Below are 27,647 nucleotides of genomic sequence, written 5' to 3' on the forward strand. Positions count from 1 at the left end.
AAAACAGGTGTAAGTTATTTAAAATAATCATTTATGCAGGTCTGTTTTGTTTTTGGTTTCACTTTTTGAACAATGTTTTCTAGATTTTGTAACTTCTCAAAATGTTACTCAGCTCCCTCATGATTTGTAAAAAAATTTCGTAACACATTTATTGCATTGGAAATTTCCACATGGGTTATAGCTACAGTCTCAGGATCACTGTCATTGTCCTCACTGTCCACAACTTGTGAAACAATTTCAGAAATTGTAGCTTGTTCGTTGGCTGCAATATTTTCCTAGAACTCGAGAGGGGTAATTGCCTTGTAAGGAAGTTAAATAGGCTTTTCTCGCGTTAGATAAAAATGACCTTATAAGCGATAACGAATTTTAAAACTTGAAAATATATCGGATAATCTGTATCAAAGAATTCCTATTCAGTGAACCAGGACTTTGGAAATGTGATCTTACATGCGGGGTGACCTTATATGCGGATGACCTAATATCGAGGTCTGACTGTAACACTGCTAAAAGGTTATCATTTAAAAAAGAGAAGAAAAAAAATTGGAATCACTTCATTATTTTTTGATAACAGGCTGAACTGCAAAAAGAAACAATGAATGCATGTTTAAAAAAGTTTTATTTTTATACAACGCGAAAAAAACTATTCAAAATTTTATTTTGAAATGAAACAGTAAAATTCTTTCCATGGACTGAATTTAAGTATAAAAGTAATAACTTCCAAAACAGTAATAATTCTTGCTTGCTCTGACTTAATCCACAATGCTTCTTGACACAACATAATTATCTCACTTTTTTTTCTTCTTTTAGAGTAAACAAAGGGAACACCACACAGAAAAAGGAAGAGTTTGTGGAAAACAATTAAATAATAAACCCTCCCAGACTGCCAGTTAAAGAGAGAGGCACTGATAAGTCTCTATAGTTATTATTTTACAAACTGTGTGTGAAATATTTATACAAATATATTATGTAATATCACTGTGGGAGACTGCACATCTCGCAAGCTGTGGCCTGAGGTTGGTTGAGGAAAGTACAGAAACGACAGATCCATAACGAACTGTCAGCGTTGGCCGCCGACGTGGGCGTTTCCATCGGACTGTAAGAGTTTTCCGAACCTGAAAAGAACATTTGATATCAATTTGAGACAGGATAAAATGAATTGAGACAGGGTCGATGGATTTAGTACACATAAGACATGCATGCTATGATAAGAATTATTTAAACTAGCATTTAATTCAAGATGACCGAAAGAACTCATGAAAAAAAAAATACTTTTTCCTAATTTTTTGAGATTTCATTCCATTTATTTACTCTCCAGATTTTATTGAATACCCATATGAAAACTTTACCACGAGCTTTATGATTCTTTAAAAAAACGAGTGTGATTCCATTTTTGAAATCAGATCGAGCATAGTTCATCTCAAATGTATACCAATACACATATAAATACATATCATTAGAAAATAAACAGAAATAAAATGGTAGAAATATGGTGAAAATTATGTATAAAAGTAACGAGCATGAATATATACGGGTCCACTCTAAATTCAACATTAAATATATTAGTACATCATTAATTTTATTTAATATTTCACAACCGTCGTCGAACAGCCGACCCAATTTTGGGTATACAACTACCAATGTTCAAGTCTGAAGTCTTGCAATTTTGGACCTAATCCAGAGGACAACAGAACTCCGGTATCAAGTATTGGGAGATATTTGTCTTTGTGGAGGGCTTTTAGATAGAACTAACTCGCATTTGTGTTACATGGGAAGGAAAGCCAAGAAAACCTCCCAAGGTTAGCCTGACGGCAAGGGTACTCTCTAACCCTTGATTCGTCTACCACTGAGGATATTTTACGTCAGGGCAGTGGTTGATGCGGAATTCGTATCGACCAGACGTCTGCAGAATTCGAACTCGGTTCACCTCATTGGAAAGAGAACACTCTATCCCCTGAGCCAACAAGGGTCGTACACCATTTATGACATTTTTATGCTTGATGATCACAACATATCAATTTATGATATGCATTTATTACAGTTGCAACTTCAGGATAGGCTGATAATCTGCCAAATAGGATGAAGAAGATTTCTGTGCACTTGAGTATGTGAAGAGCAGAAACTTCACTCCTACACAATGCCATGATAAACATAATAAATGGGAAGCGATCATTCTCTAACTTGACAAACATTGGAAGCTGTTGGTGATCACATGGACCCCTCAAATTTATTTCATGATTGTCTCAGACAAGTAGACTTCCAATGATATCGATTACTGCAACATTTTTTCAAAGCATCTAATAGATAGATGAACTGTAAATCATTTAGTGTCATTTAAAAACACAGCATTTAAATGAAAAGATAAGGCAAGAAGAAAGACGTATTTGAATTTGTAACTATTATCAAACTAAATTTATCATCAAATCTATGTGTCTAGCCTCTAATTCTTAATAATTACAGAAACAAACATTTTAGTTTTAAAAAAAAATCTCTAAATCCCGTTTCAAATTTCAATTAAAAGTTTTGAAATGTCATCATCATACAAACCTTGGCTGTCCAGTAGCTGTTCGGCCGTTGCCCAGGGCACACGCTTAGACCATTCATTGGCTTTTTCCTTATCTTTAGTTTTTATAGCTATCAATAGATCACCCAGATCATCCTACAAAGATTAAAACAAAAAGTCATAATGAGTGCACTGCAAGCTTCCAATAAATCTTATTGATACAGAATATCATAAAACACAGAAAAATTTGTAATCATTAATTCTAAGATAGAATAGCTTGCCTTAACCTTGGTCAAGCACCCAGCTCCATTTTTAGGACTATCTCTTAACGACCATTGCCACATAATAAACATCATGTTCAGGCGAATTTGGACCACACTTGACCTGTCTATAGACTCTCTCTGAACTTCCACTCCATAGTCAACAAAAGGACTTCGAGCCATGACAAATTAAATGCATACTATGCTGTGTACGCACGCCAGTCGTTCAGTCGGCTGCCCGAATAGGACTTAAAACTCTCAGCTCTCCAATAGGCGGTGAGCTTGTGCTACCGGAGCGCTACCAAATTGTATCGGAGTAAATTGCTCTTGTGTAATATTATGATGAGTTATATATCATAACAAAGTGGGAACAAACATTCAGAAGTAAAAAAATTCTCTGCCTTTAGCCTGATATTTTCAGACAGACTATTACATTTCCCTGATTTTTATAGCCAATGATAAGATGGTTTTATTTAGTTAATGCAAATAGATTTTTTTAAATTTTTTTTATTTAACATTTAAGTTATATCTTATTTTTAAATACATAATACATGATTAGTACTAAGCATTAATATATAGTACAAGTGTTTATACAATATAATTAACAAAATTATCTGACTTTACCCTGATATTTTCAGGCTGACTTTATTAAATTTCCCTGATTTTTATAGCCAATGATAAGATGGTTTTATTTAGATAATGCTAATAGAATTTTTAAATTTTTTTTTAATTTAACATTTCTGTTATACATTATTTTCAAACACAAAATACATGATTAGTACAAAGCATTAATATATAGCATTAGTGTTTATACAACATAATTAACACTTAAAATGACATTTTTCATATTTCTTTTTTTTAAAAAATAGAATAAACTTTTAGGTATTTTAAACTTGAATTAATTAATTTTCTTCAACTTTCAGTTAAACTCCCTGAGTGTTCCATGAATTTTCCGGATAAATAAAATTATCTTGACTCTTCCAAATTCCCTGGAAATGTAAAAAACTATTTTTTGGTAATTTTGCATTTTTATTTTTTGTTTCACATACTTCATTTTGGAGTCATTATTTTAAGACCATTCAATATTTTTCTGTTTTTATATTCCAGGAAAATTTCTCATTTTTACTTTGACAAAATCATCTAGCACTTTTTCGATATAGATGTGCGTAGGCAAACTATAACTTCAGTAGATTATTTATCAATAGGTATTTATCCCTACCATTGGTTAATATTCGAAATCAAAGTATTTATACTTTTCAGTCATTTTTGAAGCATATAATCATGACTTGCCTTGTTTATATCACAGAGAATAGTATAAATATCTTCAATTTATGAACATACAGTTACAACTTAAAGTATAACAGTTACAGGTGAAATAATTCAAAAGATAATAACTACTCAGATGTATAGCTATATTTTTTGGGCACTGTTACAATGAAAAAAAAAAAATACAAAAATGTTTGCGTTTAATATAATCAGGCAGACATTATAATGAAATAATTCATATTCAGGGATAGGTATTCTAGTTCTACAATATTTAATGCTACACATTTATTTAAAAAAAATCATATAGGTAATGAATAAAGAAAAAAAAGTAAATAAATAAAATAAATCTTATACATTTATATCTAAAGATAGATGGTAACACACCTTAAGAGGTAAAACCTCCATTGTTGCAATGTAACCCAGCAGGTGAAAATCTGACATAGCTTCAAGAAATTGATCTGGCTTAAACTGCCTTAAATATTTGAAGAGTTGATTGAAATCCTGCAATAAAAAATATTACTTATCAAAAATAGTTTAAAATCTAAAATATAAGTATATGTTTTTACAGGTGCATCTAGTTAACAATATTACAAGAAATGTTTATTAAGTAATTTTTTAAGTAATTTCTTCGTTTATATTTTTGATTGTTTAATTCATTAATCAAAACAAAACCTGTTCTCATAGTTAGTAATTCACATCTGACATTTTAGTTCCAATTTTAGATCAAAAAATGCAATAATTATCTTAATAAGTTCTTCCCTTAAAGGAATATGAAATCTTGTGGGACACATCTCACAAAGTATTACAGCTTGTTACAATTGTTGAATTATCCCTTGTAACACATATGATGGATTTTTTCCTTTAAAATCCCAAACATTTAAGGCAAATCAAATCGTTTTCAAATGTATTCTGATGCTTTGCCCACTATTAAAATTATTTATTTTAAATTGGTAATTTTGCCAGCATTCTAAAATCCTCACCACGAAACAGCTGAAACAAAGAGGCGTCACACATGAATTTTAAAATCATTTATCAGTAGTGATGTGGAAAATAATATCAAATGAATAAAAAAATAATACATTAAAACATTAACTTAGCTACCACTAGAATATATTTTTACAGAAAGCATACAAAAATTCACAACAGCCTGAAATGATTAAAATCTCTGCACATATAAACGCTAGGGTTTGATACTTTGATATACTTCAGTTTTTTCTTCCTTATTTCAAAATTTTTATGCATGATGTATTCAACTGTTAAGAACCAATGTCTCGTGCTCTCATCTCACACATATAAGGTTGGTAAGTGATATTTTTCACTACTGAAATTCATTTTAATAAAATACTAGCTGAATACCCATTCTTCGGCAGGGGTGAATAAAAATACAAGAATCAATAAATCAGTACTGAGAAACATTACAAAGCCAAACTCAAAATTGAAAGGAATATACAGACACAATGAAAGAGCTTTATTAAAGATCCAGGCAACTATAGAACTAGAGGTATTCATGAATCAATGAAAATAACATAAAGTGGTTGCAACAGTATGGGTATCTTTAATGTAACAGAATTGTTTTTGCTTTTAATTTAATCTTAACTAATCCATAATGGTTTTAAGTATGTTTGAGTCATTCTACATCAGACAGTGGTAAATAAAAGACGACAAAGATTTATTAGTTTTGCTTACTAATAAAGCGGTAATAAAACAGTTTGAAGATCAGTTCTTTTCTTAACCTGATTATAGCCTCTTAGAAGATTTTTCCACTAAGCTCTTCAATTAAAAAAGCAAAATTATTTCATTTTTTATTTATCATTAATTGTTGTATTTCCCAGTGGTTTTATGTTATTAAGTTGAGCAAAATACGTCCATACACTTTGTTTTTTTAGCACATAACTGTTTTTTATTTCAACTAATACATATTACCTATAGTATTTAAGTATTGGTGTCAACAATGATAGGGTGAATAATGACCCCAAAATAAATATGCATCTTTTCTCCATTAACTTTGCCTCCCAGTAGATAGTTTATTTTTTTATTTCAATTAATACATATTATCAACATTAATTAAGCATCATTGTCATCAATATTAGTGTGGGGATTTTTTATGGTTCCTCTAAACAGATGAGTACCTTTACTCCATTAATTTTACCTTTTAGTACAAAGCTTATTTCTTTTATTTCAGTATACATATATTACCTAAATGAATCATTGGCTTCAATAAGAGTATGGTGATTTTTTACCTTTCTCGTACTTGAATTAGTACCAATTTTCCATTAATTTTGTTTTTAAATACATAAGTAATTTTTTCAAGTCAGTTAACGTGAATTTTAAATTGTTTACTTTCATACAACTCATTTTAAAACAATTACCATAAATAAACACGCGGTATAAGGTAACCTTAGAAATATTAATCTAGTGACGTAGTCAACACATGTCTTATTCATTGAATTTATCTGGCATAGCAAATAAAAACACGTGCAATAAACTTTATTCTGATCACATAGAGCTATAAATGAGCAAATATTACTGGTGTTATCTTTAAAATATTTGAAAAATTGATATGTCTATACTAAAATTTTATACAATGGCTAACATTTAACTAATAAGAAAATTCCATTTCATTTTTCACTCACCCTCCTCGAACAGCTCGTAGCAGAACGTCCTAATGTCAACAGTGACCTTCTTCGTGCTTTGAACTATCTATATGCCAAATTTCATTGCTATCACTCCTACGGTTTAGGAGTATATAAAGGACATACTGATACACATTCATTTAAATTACGCGCATTTGTTTTAGCTGTGGCGTATTTAATTAAGATAACTATTATTCTCAAATATAAGTGCACTATAGATTAGGTCATTTTTTGTGTTGAGAGTCAAATTTAGGAAAAAAGATAAGTTCCCAAATAATGATTTCATTTGAGACGGCAGTTATTAGTGTATATATCGAGCCTCGACCTTTCAAAGCAATTTAGGAAAACAAAAAAATATGGAAAAAAAACTGTATACTTATAAAAATCACTGCAAATATAAAAATACAAGGCAATAATAATTCTACAGTACCTGCACGTGGCTTTCTATCATGCGGTTTTCAACGGGGAATTCTTTAATTGAGGGATCTACAAAGAAAGTGTATTGAGGTTCACTGGGAGAGGAGACTGGAACATCGACTAACAGGTACTCAATGGGAAGTGGCCGTGCTAATTGAGTGATTTCATTCCCATACGAATCTTTCATCTAAAAACAGAATCACCGAGAAATTTCAGTGTTGACAACATAAATATAGAAGATTTTAAAAAAAGTAATACAGAACTTTTATTACTCAAACACTTATAATTCAAAGTTTTGATAATTCAAATGAAACCTGCAAGGGAACTACCAGCTTTAACTAAGAATTTTTTTAAACTAATCTGAGTTTGATAAGTGGATTTTTTTGTTTAATTTGAAAGAACTTTTGTTCTCCGAACAAACATTTTACCTTATAAATTGATTACTTCAAGGAAAGTAAAAAACATTCTAAAAAACTTTCGAATTCCAAAACAATACCTAGTTGATTATACAGTAGTAGAAAGTAACAAACAACTAAATTTAGACTAGACTAAATTTTTCTTCACTTTTATATTATTTTGAGGACTTCTTCATTTCTTTATGATGTATTTAGTGCTCTGAATATTTTTTAAAATTTCGCTGATAAAAGTATGGTTAAAATGCAAAACCAAAAAAGTAATAGATTCTGTTCAAAACAAAAAATGTAAGTTATTAACTTTGTCATTGTTCCTCTATAATAAAATTAAAACTGTGTATAAATTTACTTAAAGAGATAAAACATTACATTTGAGTATATTAAAGAGGCTATTTCTTATAGCCTTAAGTTTTTGCTTTTATTTTGATTGTTTTTGTCTGAAGGAGAAACAACATAGTAATATCCCATAAAAAAAGTTTTTTTTTTTAATGAATTTTGTAACGACTGTGATAAACGCAAATTATAACATTTCTTTTAAAATCTTATTATACACATTTTAATCTTCCTTTTATTATGCTACATTACTTAAACTTTTACATAAGACAACCCAAGAAAATGTATTAAAATAAAGACATAACGTAAAGCTTATTTTCTAACACAGCTTACCTTACTAAATAAGAGAACTTAACAAAATACATTACAACTATAGTGTTGACTATAGAAAAATACCAGAGTTTAAGGTGCCACATAAGAGAAATATACATATACAGTTGAACCTGTTTATCTCGAAAACCTCTATATCTCAAAATTTATAAAATTCCTTACATTTATTGTCTAAAATCAGTGTATTTTCCATGTTAATGTCAAAATTTTATTTTTTCAAAACCTCCGTTTTTCGTGTTTTCACTACAGTGCGAGAATCTCGCATTAAAAAATTATTACTGTGAGAAATTCGCGCATTCTATAAATCAATTTCAAAATTCGCGAATTTCTCGCATTTCGGAAGAAGCTTCGAATTACGCTATTTAGAATAAAATCCGTTTTACTTTTCTTCCTGGATCTTTTATTATTTTCAAAATTTGCTCCGTTATCTAGCTTCCCTATTTACCAGTATTGTTCAGAACCTTTTCGAACAACAGAACACAACCGAACCACGGAACCCCTTTCAGAACACATTTCTCTGCAACCACGTGTTTAAAGTAGGTAAGGTTTTTTCATGTAAGACGTTCAAATTTTTTATGCACTAATGTAAGATGGACAAATACCTAGTAAAGGCAAAATCTTCTATGATGATGCAGCAAAAATATTCAATGCTTTAAAAAATAGAAGACGTTAAAAATGTATTATAATAAAAGAAATGACTTTTTTTTCCAAGTCTATTTGTGTTTTTTTAGTTTTTAGAAATCTCACTTAACTTTCTGAAATCTCACCCTGTTTTTGAGAAAAGGTGAGAAATTCTCACCCATTTTTTTCTATGATGAAAACACTGCTCGAATTTCTAATAATAGAGCACAAATGTCAAAACTTTATCAGTAGAACGTGTAGACAGAGATGAATTTCGTGAACCCAGAGGAATGAATAGGTTGGGAGTGTCTCTTGGAATTTCAATCACTATCCCTGCACTTCCTTAACTAGAAAGGAATACAATGATTCTTTCAGTAAGTGAGGGGTTGATAAGTAAGACAGAGTGACCATCAGGGGTAAGTTTTTCTACATAGATAAAAAAGCTAGGAATAGAAATTCATTTTTGCCTCAAAATTACAACCAATAGATTCAAAGTATAATAAGGAGTTTTAAACTGAACTATAGAAAATAGTTGGTACGCAAACTAGTAGATGTCATCGATGAAAAAAATTTGTCTTCCAAAAATAAAGATGTTATTATACGCCATCAGAAATACTGTTTTACCTGGAGAAATGTGTCTCTAAAAACTATCTAAAAATGGTTTTAAAAAGCTAGTTTTATGAATAGCTGTGAAAATGATGAATAAGAGGTTGAAGGCATTAGTAAAGAGGAAGAAACTATTGGCGCTGTAAATGCAGTGCCAGATTTGCATGAATGGAATGCAATAAAAATGGAATTAATGTTGACATTAATTTTGAAGATTTTTTCAAGTGGACAACTGCCTGGCAACATGCAAAACATTGACAGATTCGGAAATCATAGATAATGTCAGATGAAGAGGAAGAAGCTGAAGATTATATTGATGAACCAAAAGTGAATGCAAAAGGGGTGGGAAAATGTGTAGAACTCCTGCAAACTATTTTTGAATCCCAGGAAAATGTTGTCTATGAGGGATTTGCTGTTCTTTCTAACCTTAAAAGCATAATCGAAACAAAGAAGGTTAGACATCAAAAATCTTCTAAAAATTTTTTTCAATGTTAAACGTAGGTTAAAATTTTTTTATGTAAATAGATACGTGAATTGTATGTGGCATAATTAATTTTCAGAAATGCCTGTATTTAACAAAAACAATTAAAACACTTTTAATAGAATTTCGTAATTAAATTTAATTTTTTTAAAGTCCTTGTATAACTTGAAACCTCTTTATCTTAAAATTTTTTCCTTTCCTGTGAGATTCGAGATAAATAGGTCCGACTGTAAAATGCACCATCGTAATTACTATTTTCAACAATACTATTGTCATATGCTGAAAAAGGATTTTCAAAGAATTTTGATGTAGGGAACCAATTATTTATAGCAGTTCATTATAATAGGATTCAAGCCAGGAGAATAGGAATTTGTTATGAAAGAAATACCTTGTAAAAAACATCTGGGACGTATTGCTCGTTGCTGGATTCTCGAACATATCCTAATTCTGGAGCATCCAAGGTGGGCAAAAGGCAGTTATCTTTCACCAGTGCCATACACTGGTTGGACACTTGGTAACCTTCCATGTGGATTTGGTTGTTTGAATCACCTTTAAAAAATTAAAAATGTTTGAAATTTTGATAGACACATAATATCCATAGCTCTATTTAAATCGGATGTTGGAAGGACTTGAAAATTATATTACAGAACATGCTCAGGTTACATAAAAATTCTGTTGGGACAAGTATTAGAAATAAATAGAATACTGTAAAATAAAGATTAACTCCATTTCTGCAATCTATACACAATTAATAAACATTTACTATTTATCTACTTTTAACATCTGAAAATATGAACTGAAACTATACAACCAATATGACAGAGGCATCTTATAATGTTCAGTGGGGAAAGACTGAATTCATGAAAGAAACAAAAATTATTAATATAAATACATCCCAAGTCTATTCAGAGCAAAATGAGTAGGAAAGGGGAAAAAAAGAAACCTATACATAAATAAAATTGTATTATGTAAAATAAAAAGTAAAATTCATACATTAAAATTTAGAGAATAAACCTAAATAAAAAAAAACTTAAAGAAAACCATACCTAAGCAAAATGTACTAAATTGTATAAAGCTCATACAACCTAGCAGCAACTATAAACAGCAAACCTTATAGGGGACAAAGGAAAGAACAATCATTTCTCAAATTTTCATAACAACACTATACATATACCTGACTATTTTTAAAAACAGCAAAGGGCAAGCGACAAATTATGCATATATATAGTTTGCTTTTCGGAAGGGACATTTTAACACAAAAGAATAACTAAGCATTCTATTTTCAACTTCAAAATTATTCTGTTTAAAACAAAAAGCTTCAAGAATTTCAACAGTTTGAGATCAATATTTCAAAGTTTCTATTATAGAATTGCTGCATTAAAAAAATAAGCAATATCAATTAGATAATAATCCCATCATACCAATACTTAATTAAGAATTATAATTGATTTCAATTCACAATTGATTCTGTAATCAAATAATTTTGAAATAGTGTTTCAACAATCTTGAATCAAAAACTCAATAAGTATGCTGTTTAACATATTTTTAACAAGGTAATTTAGTGGGTGATCCCTTAATTAACAATCTAATAACCCTATGATACATTTACAATATTGTTAGTTAGAAGGGATATTTTTTTAATCAGATTAAAGAAATGAATCAATAATAGTGAAACTACAAAACCTTACTCTATAATATTTGTTACATCATTTGTTGAAAATAATAAATAAGTGTATGACCTCTAAATTTGTTAATCGAGTTTCTGTTTCACAAAATGTCTGACTTCCCAAAAAAATTTAAAAAATTAAATCCTGCAGATAAGGCTAAATGCCTAATACAGACATTTAATTTGCAAACAGTTCCTAAGTTTGAACTATCAAATTTAAAAATTTTTACTAGCATTTTGAATTTAAATGAAATAAAAAGGTATATTGGATCTAAAATCCAAATCTTTTGATTTTTCAAATTATTATTTTTTAAATTTCTAATTCACAGGAAAGGGAATCTTCTGTAGATACACAAAATTAAGAATATCAAGAAAGTCAGGATAAAAAGTTTTTACACCTGTTATTTTTCTACATTAAAAGAAACCACATATTTGATAAAAAAAATTTTTTTTAAAAAAGATTGGCAGTTAAAGAACTCAGAAAAAAGAGCATATGTGCTTTATTCATAACAATTTGTTAGCATCAGTCATATTTACTAATTCTTAAAAATACTATTTTTTTTTCAAAGGGAAAAAAAATGGAACATTTGAGAAAATACTAACCTGTTATACAAACAGTTACAAACTTAGAACCGAAATACCCCTCGGGAGATAACTTGCAAGGATTCGGATTTAAGTTCTGAAAATGGCCAGCCATTATACACTCTTGAGCAGACAAAAAGTGAGAATTCTGTAATAAAAAAAATTAATACTGAATTTCATAAATGTATAGCACAGTAGTCATAATAACAACTACAGAAAAGTAAACCAATTTGTAAAGACCAAATAAAAATGCACATTCACCATACCTGAACAGCGTTGTGATTGCCCTTTGATCCCAACAAATGCGCTCTTTTTGTAAAAATAAGCCGCCATCGCTTAAAAACATTGCCTTTTTATTCATATTCCATTTTAAAAAATGCATTCTTTAAGTAATAATAACACCCTAGTAAAATTATCTGTGTTTATAGGTATAATTCTGACTTCTATTACAAATATTTGCTTTGTTAAGATTATTCTCAACTGGTTATATTTTTGCAAGTATCTTTTAACGGAAAGGTTTTCATTCAAATTCATTATTAAGTGATTTGAATTTTAAAACTATTTTTTAAATAAATATCTTTTTCTAATAAAATAAGCACCTTTAAATATTCATTTTTTCATAATTTTCAGTTTAAATTATAAAAAAAGTTTTCAAGTTACTTATCAAATAATAGTCTTTTGCTCAAAAATAGAAGAATTATATGCTTGTTACAACTTATTTCTAAAATAATTGTAAAATCTTCTTATGCAAATTATTCATTTTCAAAAAATTTTCAGTTAGAAGGTAGGAGTTTCATATTGACAATTTAAGGAATTTGTAGAAGATCTAGACCATTGGCTACAGTAGCATACCTTGAATAAATAGTCAGTGAATAAGTATGGTCTACAGCATTAATGAAAACAGCATAAAAGAATTTCATATTTCAAAATTTTAAAGATACTTTAAAAAACGGTTAAAAAAATATATTTCTTTTAATAAAATACATTGAATAAACTGCCACTTTCTAAATGGTACCTTTTTGAAGTTAACGTTTCTTAAAAACAGAAACAGGAAGAAAAAGTTAAATTACCATGTCACAAAAAGTTAATGAGTAAAAAAGATAATACTATTTTGGAAGAAAAAAATTAAACATTTATGATTTAATTAATAGAATCACAATTTTTCTTTAAAAAAATCTAAATGTATTTATTTGAGAATTTTGGAAATCAGAATAATTTTAAGTGATAGTATTTTGTTTTTCAGAAAGGAGAAAAAAGAAAAAAAAAACACTCAGCCAACAAGGGTTCCACAAAAAGTTGACTTACAATATTCCTAATATGTTTCACAGTTCCATTTTGTTCGGCTATCAAATCTGTAAAAATCCATCCGACTTTTTGCAATCCTAGCTGTGTAGCGATTTTATCAATAACTTCGGCTTTCTCGTCTGGTAGAAGCCTCAACATGTCTCGAGAACCATCCTAAATAAATAAATATTCAAAACTATTAACTGAAAAAACTAGATTGTTCAATAGGAAATAGAAAATAAAATTAAACAATTGATTCAGAAGATGATAGGAGATAAATGTCAGTATTGTTAACTCTTTAAATTATGGTATAAAAAAACCCTCTGTGTTCCTTTTAATTTAAGAAATATGCATTCTGATGTAAGGAATACATTAAAAATTAGCTTTCCTATATTTGCACAATCATTTCAGTGAAATAATTTGTTCTATTAATTACAGTTTTAACTGTTCCCTATTACAACACTCCTAAAAGTCCAATCAAAGTATGAAATTGACTTTAAAAAAATTTAATAGAAAAATTGTAGAATAACACCTTAAAATGAGTCAAAATGGAAAAGCACTAAAAGTAGCTAAAATCAGATTTGTCTTATGTAAACTATTTAAACAAAAAGTTAGAAACCAAAATTTTAAAGATATGTATGTTAGCAAAAACAGCACTTCATCAGGGGACACACTGTCTGCTAACACACTGGAGCCTTTCTTTAATCTGTGGTTAAACCAAAAGCTGACTGAAGATTCTACTTTCTTCTGAAGTGGAAATAAAATTTTTGTTTTGGTATTTTATTCCTAATTTTAAAAGATTTTGACTTAAAATTACATTAACCATCATTATATATAATAATTTTATATAATACAATAATTATATAAAATATGATAATTATATATAATATGATATGCTGACAATAATATAATTAGGTCATAGGCACTGAAAATGTTTTAAAAATTTCCGTTTCAATTTATTATCAGGATCTTACTATTGTTAAGAAAAATGTTTCATCAAAAACTACAAACGACGCCATGAGAAATAAATTATATTCCAAGAACAATCTAGATTGACTTACTTGAGGTGGCTCATAGATGGCAGTGACGATGGCTCGGATGCCTAAGGGTACATCTTTGTGAGGTTTATAATAGCCATACAAGATTCCAATTCGTTGATGGCTTGTGATGCGCCAGTAGTTCAAAAATCTATCCACGATTGATGAATTTTCAAACACAATATTATCAACATGTCTGTAAGGCTAAAAATAGATCATTAGGAAAAACAAATAGATAGGGAAATTAATACAACAAAATAATTAATCATTACAGATTTTTATATATATATATAAATAGGTCTCCTAAGATCATGGGGTGCCACTTCAAAAAAATTTCAAGACTGAACTTATTTTTGACCAATTAACACAATCTAGAGTTGTTTACAGAATTTTCAGAATTGTTGACTCCAAAATGTATATTTCCATAATTCTGGCACATATATTAAATCAATGATTTGATTTTTATTCATTTTGTTAATTTATTTTTTCACAGCAAACAAGATAAAAATAATAGTTAACCTTGAAGATCTTTTTGCATCAATCACTAGATAGTAAACCACAATTTTTTTCATGCAGCTACTCACATGTCTACTTCATTATTTTTTATTTCTTACTCTATCTGTGTAAAAAAAAATATTTAAAGAAAAAAAAAATCTTAACTTTGTTCAGCATTTCAAAATGTTAGGGTTAAAAAAAAAGCTCAAACAAAATTAGATACTAAAAATTTTGCTTAGGCAAGCAAGCACTGAAGTTCAATCAATCCTATTCTTTCATTGTGGTGCGACATCATTACTAGATAACGATGGGCAATAATTATGAATAGCAATGTTTTTGTTAAAATGTAATATTTGTATGAAATAAATAGATTCCTTGCTCTGATGTTCAAGTTAATATTGCGCACAGTTTTTCAATCAAATTCCTTAACCAGTTTTGAATAAAAATGTATCTAATCTGCTAGCGTTTTCAGCATTGAAAAAAGTAAAAAACAACTTTTTATTTCAAGCATGTGTCATTTCTTTTTTCGCTGAACTTTTATTTTTAAAAATAAAAGGTAAAAATACATCTTACTAGTTTCTTGAAGAGTATCTCCAAATTGTGTGAAATATGCTTGTAGAGGAGAATAAAATATCTCTAGGCAAAGTATATTTATATATGCTTTGCTTATATATTATTTTACTAAAGAATCAGCATTGATAAAAATCAAACAAGAATCAAGGGCATCTAAATGTCGTGAAACACTTATACATGTTGATGAAAGTGAAAAAAAAACAACTTACCTGTCGATTTAAAGTGAAAGCGTTAGGTTGGCATTTTGTACAAATGCCCTGAGGCCACGGTAAGTGATCTTTACATCCACTCTTGATTTTACAGCTGATGTTTTCTAAGGCAGCAAATTTACCCCTAATGAAACAAGACATCATTAATACTCAATGCTATCTCTCGCAATCAAGTGCACACAAAAAAGTGAATAACTTTTGACCAAATAAACAGTTTTTGCAGGTACATATTGACTTACATCAATCTTAGTGGTTTGCAGGGTAGGCTTGAAGCATTGAATTTAGTCATATTTCTAGTTTCGAAATCAGACATAAAAATGCACTTTTTCAAACAAATTTTTTTTTTACTAATTATTATTTCTCTTCTTTAAAAAAAATTAGTTTGAGGGTTTTTTTCTGGTAAAAGGAAAAACATAAAATGTTAATTTTAGCATACTTTATTATCTTAATTTAGAAATAAAGGCACGAATGTGAATAATAAAACGTGAGAACTCGTTTAATTTGGAAAAATAAATTAAGAGAGAGAATTTAGATTAAAAAAAAACCTAAAAGATTGGTTTAATACTTTTACGTTACATATATAATAATAAAATGCAAAACATAGATAGTAATAAAATGCAAAAACATTTTCAAAAATTTTACATTATCATGATAAAATNTATTTTCCTTTTTTTGCTTATATATTATTTTACTAAAGAATCAGCATTGATAAAAATCAAACAAGAATCAAGGGCATCTAAATGTCGTGAAACACTTATACATGTTGATGAAAGTGAAAAAAAAACAACTTACCTGTCGATTTAAAGTGAAAGCGTTAGGTTGGCATTTTGTACAAATGCCCTGAGGCCACGGTAAGTGATCTTTACATCCACTCTTGATTTTACAGCTGATGTTTTCTAAGGCAGCAAATTTACCCCTAATGAAACAAGACATCATTAATACTCAATGCTATCTCTCGCAATCAGGTGCACAAAAAAAAGTGAATAACTTTTGACCAAATAAACAGTTTTTGCAGGTACATATTGACTTACATCAATCTTAGTGGTTTGCAGGGTAGGCTTGAAGCATTGAATTTAGTCATATTTCTAGTTTCGAAATCAGACATAAAAATGCACTTTTTCAAACAAATTTTTTTTTTACTAATTATTATTTCTCTTCTTTAAAAAAAATTAGTTTGAGGGTTTTTTTCTGGTAAAAGGAAAAACATAAAATGTTAATTTTAGCATACTTTATTATCTTAATTTAGAAATAAAGGCACGAATGTGAATAATAAAACGTGAGAACTCGTTTAATTTGGAAAAATAAATTAAGAGAGAGAATTTAGATTAAAAAAAAACCTAAAAGATTGGTTTAATACTTTTACGTTACATATATAATAATAAAATGCAAAACATAGATAGTAATAAAATGCAAAAACATTTTCAAAAATTTTACATTATCATGATAAAATAATCAGTTTCTGAGAAAGAACTCTTTTCCTGATTATATTAGTCACCATAAAAACAATTTACGCACAATTTTAAATATATTCAATATTGAGTCACTCGTTCTATTTTTGAATTATTGAGTACTTCATATAAAAATTTAAAAAATATATTCAGGGTTGCCACTCAAATATGGAGGGGAAAAAATTCACCGTGTTTTCCCTGCACATATTATACACAATATATTAAGTAGAAACACAATTACTTTTAAACAATTTTGTATGATCTAGTATATTGGAAGGGATAAACAGCTTAGAGTTTGATGAAACAAAAACATCTCAGCATTTGATTGAGGATCAAGAAAGTCATCATTTAACAAAAAAGGAAGGTGTCTAAAAAAGTTCCTCTAGAAAAGCTGAAGAATTTTTAATTATGCCAGTTTATAGAACACAGACACATATCATATTTGATTGATATCATATTTGATTGACACAGTTTTCCAGGATTCTATTTTTTAATAGCTTTGGTAGGAATGCCATGTAATTTCGATTTTGGTCAGGTGACATAGACAACACCTAAGTCAATACCCCTCTCTCTACACTTCCACACCACAACCAATGAGAGTACTTTCAGTCACTAAAAGAATTAACACACACTCTGCTGCTACCGATCGTTTAGTCGGTTACCAGAATTGAACCCACGACACTCAGCTCTCCTACAAAAGTGTGAAGCTATGTATTTACTGATTGCTCCACTGTAATGCTTGAAACAGAAACAGGTTATGTTACCTAATGAATTCACAATGTGCAAAAACTACATTGACAATTGCTAGATTGAAACTGCAAAATTAAAGACAATGTAAAAAAGAAAGAGTGTCGAGTCATTTTTTATCTGTTAAGGCTATATTTTAAAAAAATATTTTTTAGGTTTATTTTGTGTTATTAAGGACATTTTTAGGTCATTGAAATTTAGGCTCTACTTATAGCCAAGACATTCATTTGTCTGCTAAAAAATGGGCGATACAAAAAAGAAGGAAAAAAAAAAGAGATGAACTTACTTATCAATACCAGCAGTCAACTTGCGGAGATAGGAGTGAAATGACATGTGCTTAATATTCTGCTCTTGTAAATAGGCTTCATTATAAGGCTGGGAATGGAGGGGAAAAAACTTAATATTTTAAATTCATACTCTACATACAATTTTCATAGTTCATAAAAAAAGTAAAATACATTAAACTTATAATTCACAACAGTAAACTAATTATTCACAAATTGGTTGAAACAGACAATATATTGCGGGGGGAATATTGTAGAACATGAACTAAATTGAGCAAAATAGTGTATGATAGAAACTCAAACAAATGAAAAATTGTAGTACAGAATTTAAAGCAAACAAAATAGTATAAGTATAAATAGTGTGAGATTATACAAAGTTTATAGTAATTGAACTTTTTTAAAGTAAATATTTAATACCTCTACTGAGAAACAATGTACACATTTTGCATTGGGACCATGATGACACCTGCAATAGAAGAAAAATAAAATAAACACATTAGGCACAACAAATAATCATATTAACTAAATATTCTATAATGACCAACTCAAATTTGATTTAATTTTTATTCCCCCTAAAAATTTGCTTCAGGTACCCATTTCTTGATTTAAAGTATAATTAAAATAACAATACGAATAATATAAATTATTTTATTACACAAACTAGTTACAAAAAATAAAATGTTAATCGTAAATTTTAATTCTTAGAGTAAGTTTTGTTGAAATATTTATATAGCATAACTATTATCTAGGATTACCACTGGAACCATTAGTTAGCAAATCTCTATCTTTGTTGAACTTTTTCTTTTATTTGTTCTTCAAAACTTGAAATAATACCTTGGGAACAGAATTATATCTATTATTTTGCAACAAGACTTTTGATAATTACAAGTGCCGGTATTCAACAAAACTAATAATTTCTGCACTAAAATTATTACTATTTTAAAATGACAAATAATTTTACTTAAATTGAAATTACAAAGGAAAAAAAAGGCATCAAAATTTTATAAATTCAAATTATTTATTTACTAGCTGAATACCCGCTTTTTGTAAAGTGTGGAAAAAATTACATTATCAATATATCAGTACAGTACTAAACTACACTACAAACCCATGCACAAAACTGAAAGAGGTATACCAATACAATAAGGATAAAATAATTCTAATTACATTTATTATCATTTTTTATCCTAGCCAGTCACTTCATGTTATAAGATTAAGCAAAATATGTTTTTAGTAATACATTCTATTAAAATAAGGAATTTCTGTATTCAATCAGTGTCTTTTGGAATGATGTTGTAATTCAAGATAGACTCATGTAATTCAAAATTTATCATAATAAAGTGATTTTCTTTGGTATTAACCATCATAGATATCAATAATAGTATAACCATTTACTACGCTTCTCGTAAAGGAATTAGAAGCATCTTGACATTTTTTTTCTTCAGTACATAGTCTAGTACACCAAAATTAAACAAGCATCATGGAGATTTTTCAACTTTCTTCGAAACAATTTAGTCTAAATAAAACAATTATAATTTTAATCTTAAAAGTAAGACAAAAATAATTATGCAATAAATAGAAAAGAATTGGTTTAAAATAAACTTAACATTGCGATTTTTCCGAAAAATTTCATTTTGTACCTCGAAAAGAATTTGACGTAACAAGGTTTTGAGAAATAACCCCCCTTCGACATAGGAATTCAAATTAACATTAGATGGATACACAGGGTGTTTATAAATTCCCGGACCCATTTTGATGTTTAATAACTCATAAAATAATGAAGATATAAACCAACTTATGGCATTTAATGGTGGAATAACTCATATATTTTCCTTTTCAGGTTTGAATATCTTTACTTTTGAAAATATCATCTGCGCGTGTGGTTAATTTCAGATAATTTCATTTTCCAGTCCAAATATCTGTACTTTTCTAAATATCGTTTGCTTATTAAATGCATTTTTCTCTCTTGTTTTTGGCAACTATTGCAATGTTATGTTTACTTGTGATGTGTTTGTTCTATCTAGCACTTTTCTATGTGATGTTTTATTCGAGCAGATATTAAGGAGAATGCATACACCACAAGAGAAAGCACAGATTTTTGGTGGTTCATATAAACGAAATCGATAGTGCAAGCACAGGGAAATTGCAGAAGAATTTACCAAAAAGACGCTCCATCCAAAAGTAGCATCTTGCTGTGGAAAAATAATTTTCTAAAAACTGGAAGTATCGCAGATAAGAAACGTTCCGAACGTCCATGCACAAGTGATTTTGACATTGAGCGTGTCAGAGAGACATTTTTAGACAATCCTAGAAGATCTGCGAGATCAGCGGCAAGAGAATTGGATATGCCAATTTCAACGATGTGCAAGGTTATTAAGAAACAATTAAGACTGCCTGCATACAAAGTTCAAATTGTTCAAGGATTGGAACCGGGCGATAGGCGTAGGAGGATGACGTTTGCAACAGATATGGTAGAAAGGATAGAAGATGATGCTGATTTTCTGAAGCGCAAAATGTTCTCCGACGAAGCATCCTTTCATGTTTCTGGCGTTGTTAATCAACATAATGTGCGCATATGGGGATCTGAAAACTCCCACAAATACCGTGAGACATAAAGGGATTCCCCAAAGGTTAATGTGTGGTGTGGACTAATGCACGACCGAGTCATTGGGCCTTTCTTTTTTACAGAAAAGACGGTCTCGTCAGCCATATACTTAGAAATGTTGGAAAACGTCGTATTTCCACAACTAGAAGAGCTTCAGCCACATGTCTTTTTGCAACAAGATGGTACACCACCTCATTGGGGTATCGTCGTTTGTAGTTCTTTGAATGACCATTTTCCAGGAAGATGGATTGGGCGAGGAGGTTCAATTCCTTGGCCACCCAGATCACCTGATATAACGCCGCTGGACTTTTTTTCTTTGGGGATTTATAAAGGACAATGTTTACAGGAGGACAGTGTCGAACATTGATGACCTAAAAGCCAGAATTACAACCGCAATAGCCTCTGTGGATGCCGACATGCTAGCCGCTACCTGGTATGAAATTGACTATCGACTTGATTGATATTCTCCATGCGACGAAGGGGGCACACGTGGAAGTTCATTGACAAGGGTCATGAAACTTTTTGAGTCTATCTAACCACTTATGTTATTAATTTTAATCTATTTTTATTATTTTATGAGTTATGAAACATCAAAATGGGTCCGGGACTTTATAAACACCCTGTATAGTGCCAAGAGAATTTTTTTTTGTTTTGTTTTGTTGTTGACATAACAAGGTTTTTGAGATATCGAAGTTCGAGATACCAAGAGTATACTGTACTAATTTGGTGGCATAGTCCACTTATCTAACACAACACGTTTCATGTCACCACACTCACATTTATCTGACATAACGAATAAAAAATATTTAAATATTTTAGAATGTACAATAAACTCCTATTTTGATTAACGAGAGCTATAAGCTAATGATACCTTTAAAATTGTTTGCAGTTTAATTTATATCAATGACCCTAGCTCTAAACCAATAAAAAAAAATTCTTCTGAACAATGTGAAAATTTTTAAACGCTTTTCAGGATTGGGGTGTCCAAAAATCCAAAAAGTGTCCAAATTTCATGATGACAAAACCAACGGTTTTAGAGTTATGAGGCACACACAGATAGACAAACATATTCTTCATTTTATTACTATACATGCATAAATGTATGCATGATTGCATTACATAGCATGTCAGGGCTTGACAATGGTCCGTTGATCTGAGACAATAAAAATTTGACTTAAAATAAGGAATCACCAAAGTAATCAAAGTAATAAGGTAAATTATCAAAGTAATCAAAAGGTAACGTGATCAAAAGGTAAAGTGATCAAGGTATCAAAGTAAATTATAGTATTATTATCATCTAAGTCAAAATTCTTAACTCGTGAAACTCTTCGAAGAGATAGTTTTCAACTCTTTCAATCCCTAATTTTAATTTCAAGCTTAATAATTTTCAAATTCTTATTTTTTGTCACTTCTTTTGCATTTTTGAAACGTCCTGGAAAAAAGGGAATTTTAATGTCTTGCATAGATATTACTGATATTCCCCCTCCCTTTGTCAATAAAAATAACCAAATCACAAACCTCTTTCTCTTAAGTGCTTATGCAATATTTTCATATCCCCCCAAGGTACTAAATTTTACTTTATGATACAGTAATCATAGGGAATTTGTATACTCACAATTTAGGGTCCCTCTCTCTCTCAATGCTTCCATTTTGTTTAAATAAATAAGTATCTACTGTATCTTCGACAAGGTTAGTGTAAATTCCTTCATTGACATCTAATAAAGAATTTTTTCTTCTATCGTTAGATGGTGACTTAGATGATGATGATGAATCCTCTTTACTATTTACACTTCCTTGTTGAAGAACTAAATATAATGTGTCACCATGCCTTAAAAAAAAGATCTTAGTGTAAAAACAATTATATAAAATCATTAGTAAAGACTAGATAATAATACTATAATATTAGTGATAAACAAAATAAATTTTTTTAGCACTTTAGTTCTAAAAAAGATTAAAATTTCTAGGAGATAACATTACACTATGTAATGGGGACAATCATAACTCTGTGATAAAAAAGTCTTTTTATTTGTTTTATGTGATTTATTAAGCACACACAATTACTTAATAAATCATATTTAAAGAGTACTACGAGTTTAAAAAGTGAAACATATAATAAAATCTCATTTGTATTCTCATTTCTCATTTGTATTTCTAAGGTGAATGTTTTTTTCTCTTTAAATCCTATGCCTAATTTGAAAAAAATCAGAAATGAGCTGTCTCACAGTCCAATTTAAATGTAACCAATCTAAAAAGAGAAGTATCTCTAGTTTCAACATTTTAGTTTTTTATTTTATTTATTTTTTTAAAATTCTTTTTTAATAACCATCGTTGAACAGCCGACCCAATTTTCGGGTTAAGGACTAATGTTCAACTCCATAGCCTTGTAATTTTGAACCCAATCTAGAAGAAAAGGGAAGTCCTGGATAAGTATTGGGAGAAATCGTGGAGGACTTTTGATGGAACTAACCCCCATTTGTGTTACATGGAGAGGAAGACCACGAAAGCCTCCCAATGCCAGCCTGACGGCAAAGGGACTCTAATCCATGATCCGTCTACCACTGAAGATATTTCAGGTAAGCACTGTGATCGATGCAAGCAGAAGGCAGATTCGCATCAACCAGCCATCCCTGGGTTTCACACCCGGTCCATGATCAGGGGATAGAGCGTTCTACCACAAACTCTCTATCCCCTGAGTCAAAGTGGCTCAATGTTTTAGTTTGAAGCAAATAAGTATTTTTATGTTGATGGGGTCATGATTTTCACCAGCAGCATATCAAAACAATTGCTGTGTCTGGCTCGTTTTGCTACTGGTGGATTATTTCACGAATGGGCAGCAACATCTTATTTGTTCCAAACTAAAATGTTTGCAGCAAATAAGATTCTTCTGGTGATAATCATGACCCCATCAACAAACAAAAACAGATTATATCAGTCTTACTTACTAAATCCTTTTCTTATTTTGTAAAAATAAATCTTAACTAGTAAAATTAGTGTCAATTATTCAATCTGGTATTTGCCAGCAATTGAATTACAAGTTTAAAAATATGTGGTTAGTTGCAGGTACAGTAACTTAAATGGTTCAAACAAAAAATATCTAATAAAATAATTTTGACTTAAAAATATGGTTTAAATAATCCCTGAAGTTTCTAAGATGACAACTTATTTTCTCAAAAATATAACTAATATGTGTTCTCTGTAGCTTTCTCATTGTTTATAAGCTCATCAACCTTGGTATCTTAATTATAGATAATTTTTTTTCATTTAAGGTTTGAATTTTTTTTAACAACAATTCAAACTTTGATAATATTTTAAGTGAACTAATACAAAGATAAAACATTTCATAAATATTACTAATCTTTCTTGTAATGTATCTTTTTTCAGAGTAATTAACAAGTAAAATGTCGATTCTTTTGAGATTTAAATTTTTGTGTTATAAAGCAATATAAAAAAAATATGTTTTATTAGAAATTATATAAAAAAAATTAAGTTTCAAAAACTAATAATCATAGGAAGTAAAAGAATTTTCAAGTACTTGTGAATAATTCAAAGTAAGATTAAAAATATAAAAGATAATATACCATCTGCAAAGTATCTGCAAACTCTTTGTTAAAAACAGTATGATTTTATTCCAAAAATTACTTAAACATAGTTATTTAAAACAGTTTTAACATCAAACATCAAAAACATCCATAAAAAACAATATGCATATATTAGAAAGATAAAAATGCCAACAGTATCTAGACAAGTGAGACATGCAAACAAATGTGATTTTTCTTAAATGAATATATTTTTTTAAAAAAATAATTTAATAGAAGTATCAACAAAATGTAAGAAAATCTGCAAATGCACCAGCAAGTAGCCCGTGCACATGCGTCTACATTACAGAACTAAGGATGAAAGTAATAAAATATAACAGAGTGGCTGCAAAGACTTAGGGAAAAAATTCCATGATTTTTCTAAGCTAATTTTATCGAATTTCACTGATTTTTTTGATCTGTGGCATAAATTTTAGTAATTTTTTAATTATAACTTGTTCATATGCATTAAATATAATATATAACACTTTTACTTGCTATTATAATTGTATTAATTTTAAAGCGCTACTACACGACTTATGTTTTAAGATAAAATGAAACCTCAAGCTTAAATTAATTCAGTTTCCCTGACTTTTTGGTTATTTTAATTGAATTTTCTCACATTTCTCTGATTTTTTTTCCAGAATAATAAAATTTCGTGACTTTTGCATATTTTCTCTGTTTTATGGCTATCCTGAATAACTAATTTAATTAATAATGTGACATGCATTATGAAATGATTAAGGAGGATATTTAAAATAATACTCTGGTGATTATGAAAATGAAACTTTTGCTATTCCTAGATTTTTCGGTTATTTTAATTGACTTAAATAATAAATATAACCAAACTTGCATTATGAAGAATGGTATAATGATTTAGGAAAATAGAGAATACTAAAAATAATGCTCTGGTGATAGATAAGCACATAATAAGAATAAAAGTTTGATATTCTATTCCATTTTAATAGAATTACAGAAAAAAAAGTGATTTACTTTATGCCATAATGAGATATCTGTTTTTTATCAGTGGATATCAGAGGATGTTTCCGACTTCTGTCTTTGTATAAAATGAAGCTTAGAGTAGCCTCAATGTCAAAGGCACTTTTAACCTGAAAAACAAATCTTCGCATAAATGAAAACGAATAAAAATTATAAACAAAATTAGAGCCATTACCCTTTGAAATTGGGGAATAATTTAGGTAGTGAAATTCAAGTAGTCTGAAAGACCATCCAAATTTCCATTTGAAAGTTCAAAATGGTAGACAAATGTAAAAAAGTCTAAGCTACAGAAGTACACAGTTATAGGCAGATTTCAGGGTTCATATCAATTATTACACAGCAAAGAACAACACACTATTTTAATTTTAAAATATTCTAAAATACCACTTGGTTACATTACATTACATCTGGATATTTTAAAAATATATATATTTACAACACCGGATTATCAAATTACACATTTTAGTAATAACTTTCAGGGGTCTGTCCAGGCCGAATTTACTACCGTTTAGCGGTACCTTCACAAATTCAATTTTAGGTGAAACGGTAGTTTCACAAATTCAACTTTAGGAAAAACGGTAGTTTCACAAAATACTTTTTCTTAAAATTTTATTTTTTTATCCTTTAAGAAACGATAAATCTATATTTTTACCATGTTTTTGTATTGATTTTGTAATATAATTTTTAATTTTTCACAAATTATGTCTAAATTTTCACAAAATAGGTACCTTTCAGAAAAACCTAGACAGACCCCTGACTTTTTTAAAGAGGTTATCTTGACACACTTGTTTGCAATGATTTCATTTTGAATTCTCATTTTTAATTCATTTTTTGGCAGTAATTGCCTCATATTTTCACATGACTTTTGCAACAATTATTGTAAATCCAAGAGGTTTTGTCACTGTTTTTTTTTTTTTTTTCAAGAGCAAATATGGAAATGCTTCAAACAACACATTTAGCAATGAATGATACTGTTAATAGACTTACTTTAAAAGAACAGAAAGAACTCTTAACAAACTAACCACAAAATGAACACAAAAAAAATAATTCTGAGTGCTATACTGAGTTTTTAATTGAAGAACCAGGTAACATTTCAGTAAAAAAGATTTCATTCCTTCTAACTTTAACAATTCAGATAAAGTAAGTAGGAAATTCTTTAGGCGAAGACACATGTTCCAAATTACATTTTCATTCAAAACAGGAAATCCTCATTTCTTTACAAAAATTCTCAGCTAAAAAGTAGTCAGCCTTTTCAATCTATCGTTTGTTGCATTTTGCAATTACTAACGCTAATAGTTAACGATTACCTTTTTATGAACATTACAGAGCTAACTACAGTAATAATCAGCAAATTTTACAGTAAATAAAAAAAATACAAATAACAAAACAAAACAAAATTATTTTATTAAGAACGTGGAGGCAAGTCATTCATTTTCGTTCACTACAGCTCTGCTAATGAAATATCTTTACATCAGTAAAAATTTAAAAAAAAAAATCTATTAAACAGTGTTCAAATATCCAACACAAACAGATACCTTATTTACAAAAGAGACAACACTCTCAGAAGAATTACATTCAATACGTTTTGTTCCTTCAGATGACTGAACAGCAACCAACTATATTAAAAGAAAAACACAAATTTTAAGATATGTAAATAGAACTTTGATTCAATGAGATTCATTGTTAACAATAAAAATAGGATATAATAAAAAGTTAAGATATACTAAGTTCAATATAGACTACTTCTTATAACGTAGCCTTTACACCGAGATGACTTTTGGGAGGCACATAATTTTTCCATAGACTTTGTTTTTTTACAATAGACTATTAAAACCTCTACCAGGGAAAGGCAAACATCTCCCCCAAATGAGGAAAAAGTCAAATAAGGAAACATGAAAGAATATCAAAACAAAAAAATTGAGCAAAACAAATAAGTAGATTAAAATGCTTTCAAAATATTTGTGTGAGGCTCTTATTTACGGGGCTGTCTCCCACTCACCTGTTAAAAAAACCTAGGTGGGTTTTTATAAAAAAATCTATACAAAACACATTTTGAAAGGTTTTTTTTTAAGGAATAACAACAACAACAAGAAAAACCCTTTGCCAACCTTTTTTTCCTTCTCATTACTAATTTCACACATTTTAAAATATTTTTTTTAAATGATTTTATTATTTTAAGCAAATAATCTTGATTACATGCCAAAAAATTGAACGAAAAAATTTTAATACATTTTTGAAATTTTCATTTTATGGAAATATATATTATATTTTAAAGAATAAAAA

The 27,647-nt window shown here is 29.1% G+C and overlaps 1 protein-coding gene across 1 annotated transcript in view; it reads right to left on the bottom strand.

Moving 5' to 3' along the window:
• Nucleotides 1–599: 599 nt before the first annotated feature.
• The window catches only part of LOC107446730 (nuclear protein localization 4), a 31,484-nt gene continuing 4,436 nt past the window's right edge, over nucleotides 600–27,647 (bottom strand). Inside the window, exons 2-15 of the mRNA XM_043051749.2 lie at nucleotides 26,900–26,980; nucleotides 25,359–25,474; nucleotides 22,406–22,618; nucleotides 18,603–18,651; nucleotides 18,188–18,276; nucleotides 16,499–16,622; nucleotides 14,454–14,633; nucleotides 13,414–13,566; nucleotides 12,130–12,256; nucleotides 10,249–10,409; nucleotides 7,090–7,263; nucleotides 4,411–4,527; nucleotides 2,545–2,656; nucleotides 600–1,112 (exon numbers count right to left, since the gene is read on the bottom strand). Of these exons, the coding sequence (XP_042907683.1) occupies nucleotides 973–1,112; nucleotides 2,545–2,656; nucleotides 4,411–4,527; nucleotides 7,090–7,263; nucleotides 10,249–10,409; nucleotides 12,130–12,256; nucleotides 13,414–13,566; nucleotides 14,454–14,633; nucleotides 16,499–16,622; nucleotides 18,188–18,276; nucleotides 18,603–18,651; nucleotides 22,406–22,618; nucleotides 25,359–25,474; nucleotides 26,900–26,980 (1,836 nt within the window). The 3' untranslated portion in view covers nucleotides 600–972. The remainder of the gene's footprint in view (nucleotides 1,113–2,544; nucleotides 2,657–4,410; nucleotides 4,528–7,089; nucleotides 7,264–10,248; nucleotides 10,410–12,129; nucleotides 12,257–13,413; nucleotides 13,567–14,453; nucleotides 14,634–16,498; nucleotides 16,623–18,187; nucleotides 18,277–18,602; nucleotides 18,652–22,405; nucleotides 22,619–25,358; nucleotides 25,475–26,899; nucleotides 26,981–27,647) is intronic.

The sequence above is a fragment of the Parasteatoda tepidariorum genome, chromosome 9 (genome assembly GCF_043381705.1).
Source record: "Parasteatoda tepidariorum isolate YZ-2023 chromosome 9, CAS_Ptep_4.0, whole genome shotgun sequence".
NCBI lineage: Eukaryota > Metazoa > Arthropoda > Arachnida > Araneae > Theridiidae > Parasteatoda > Parasteatoda tepidariorum.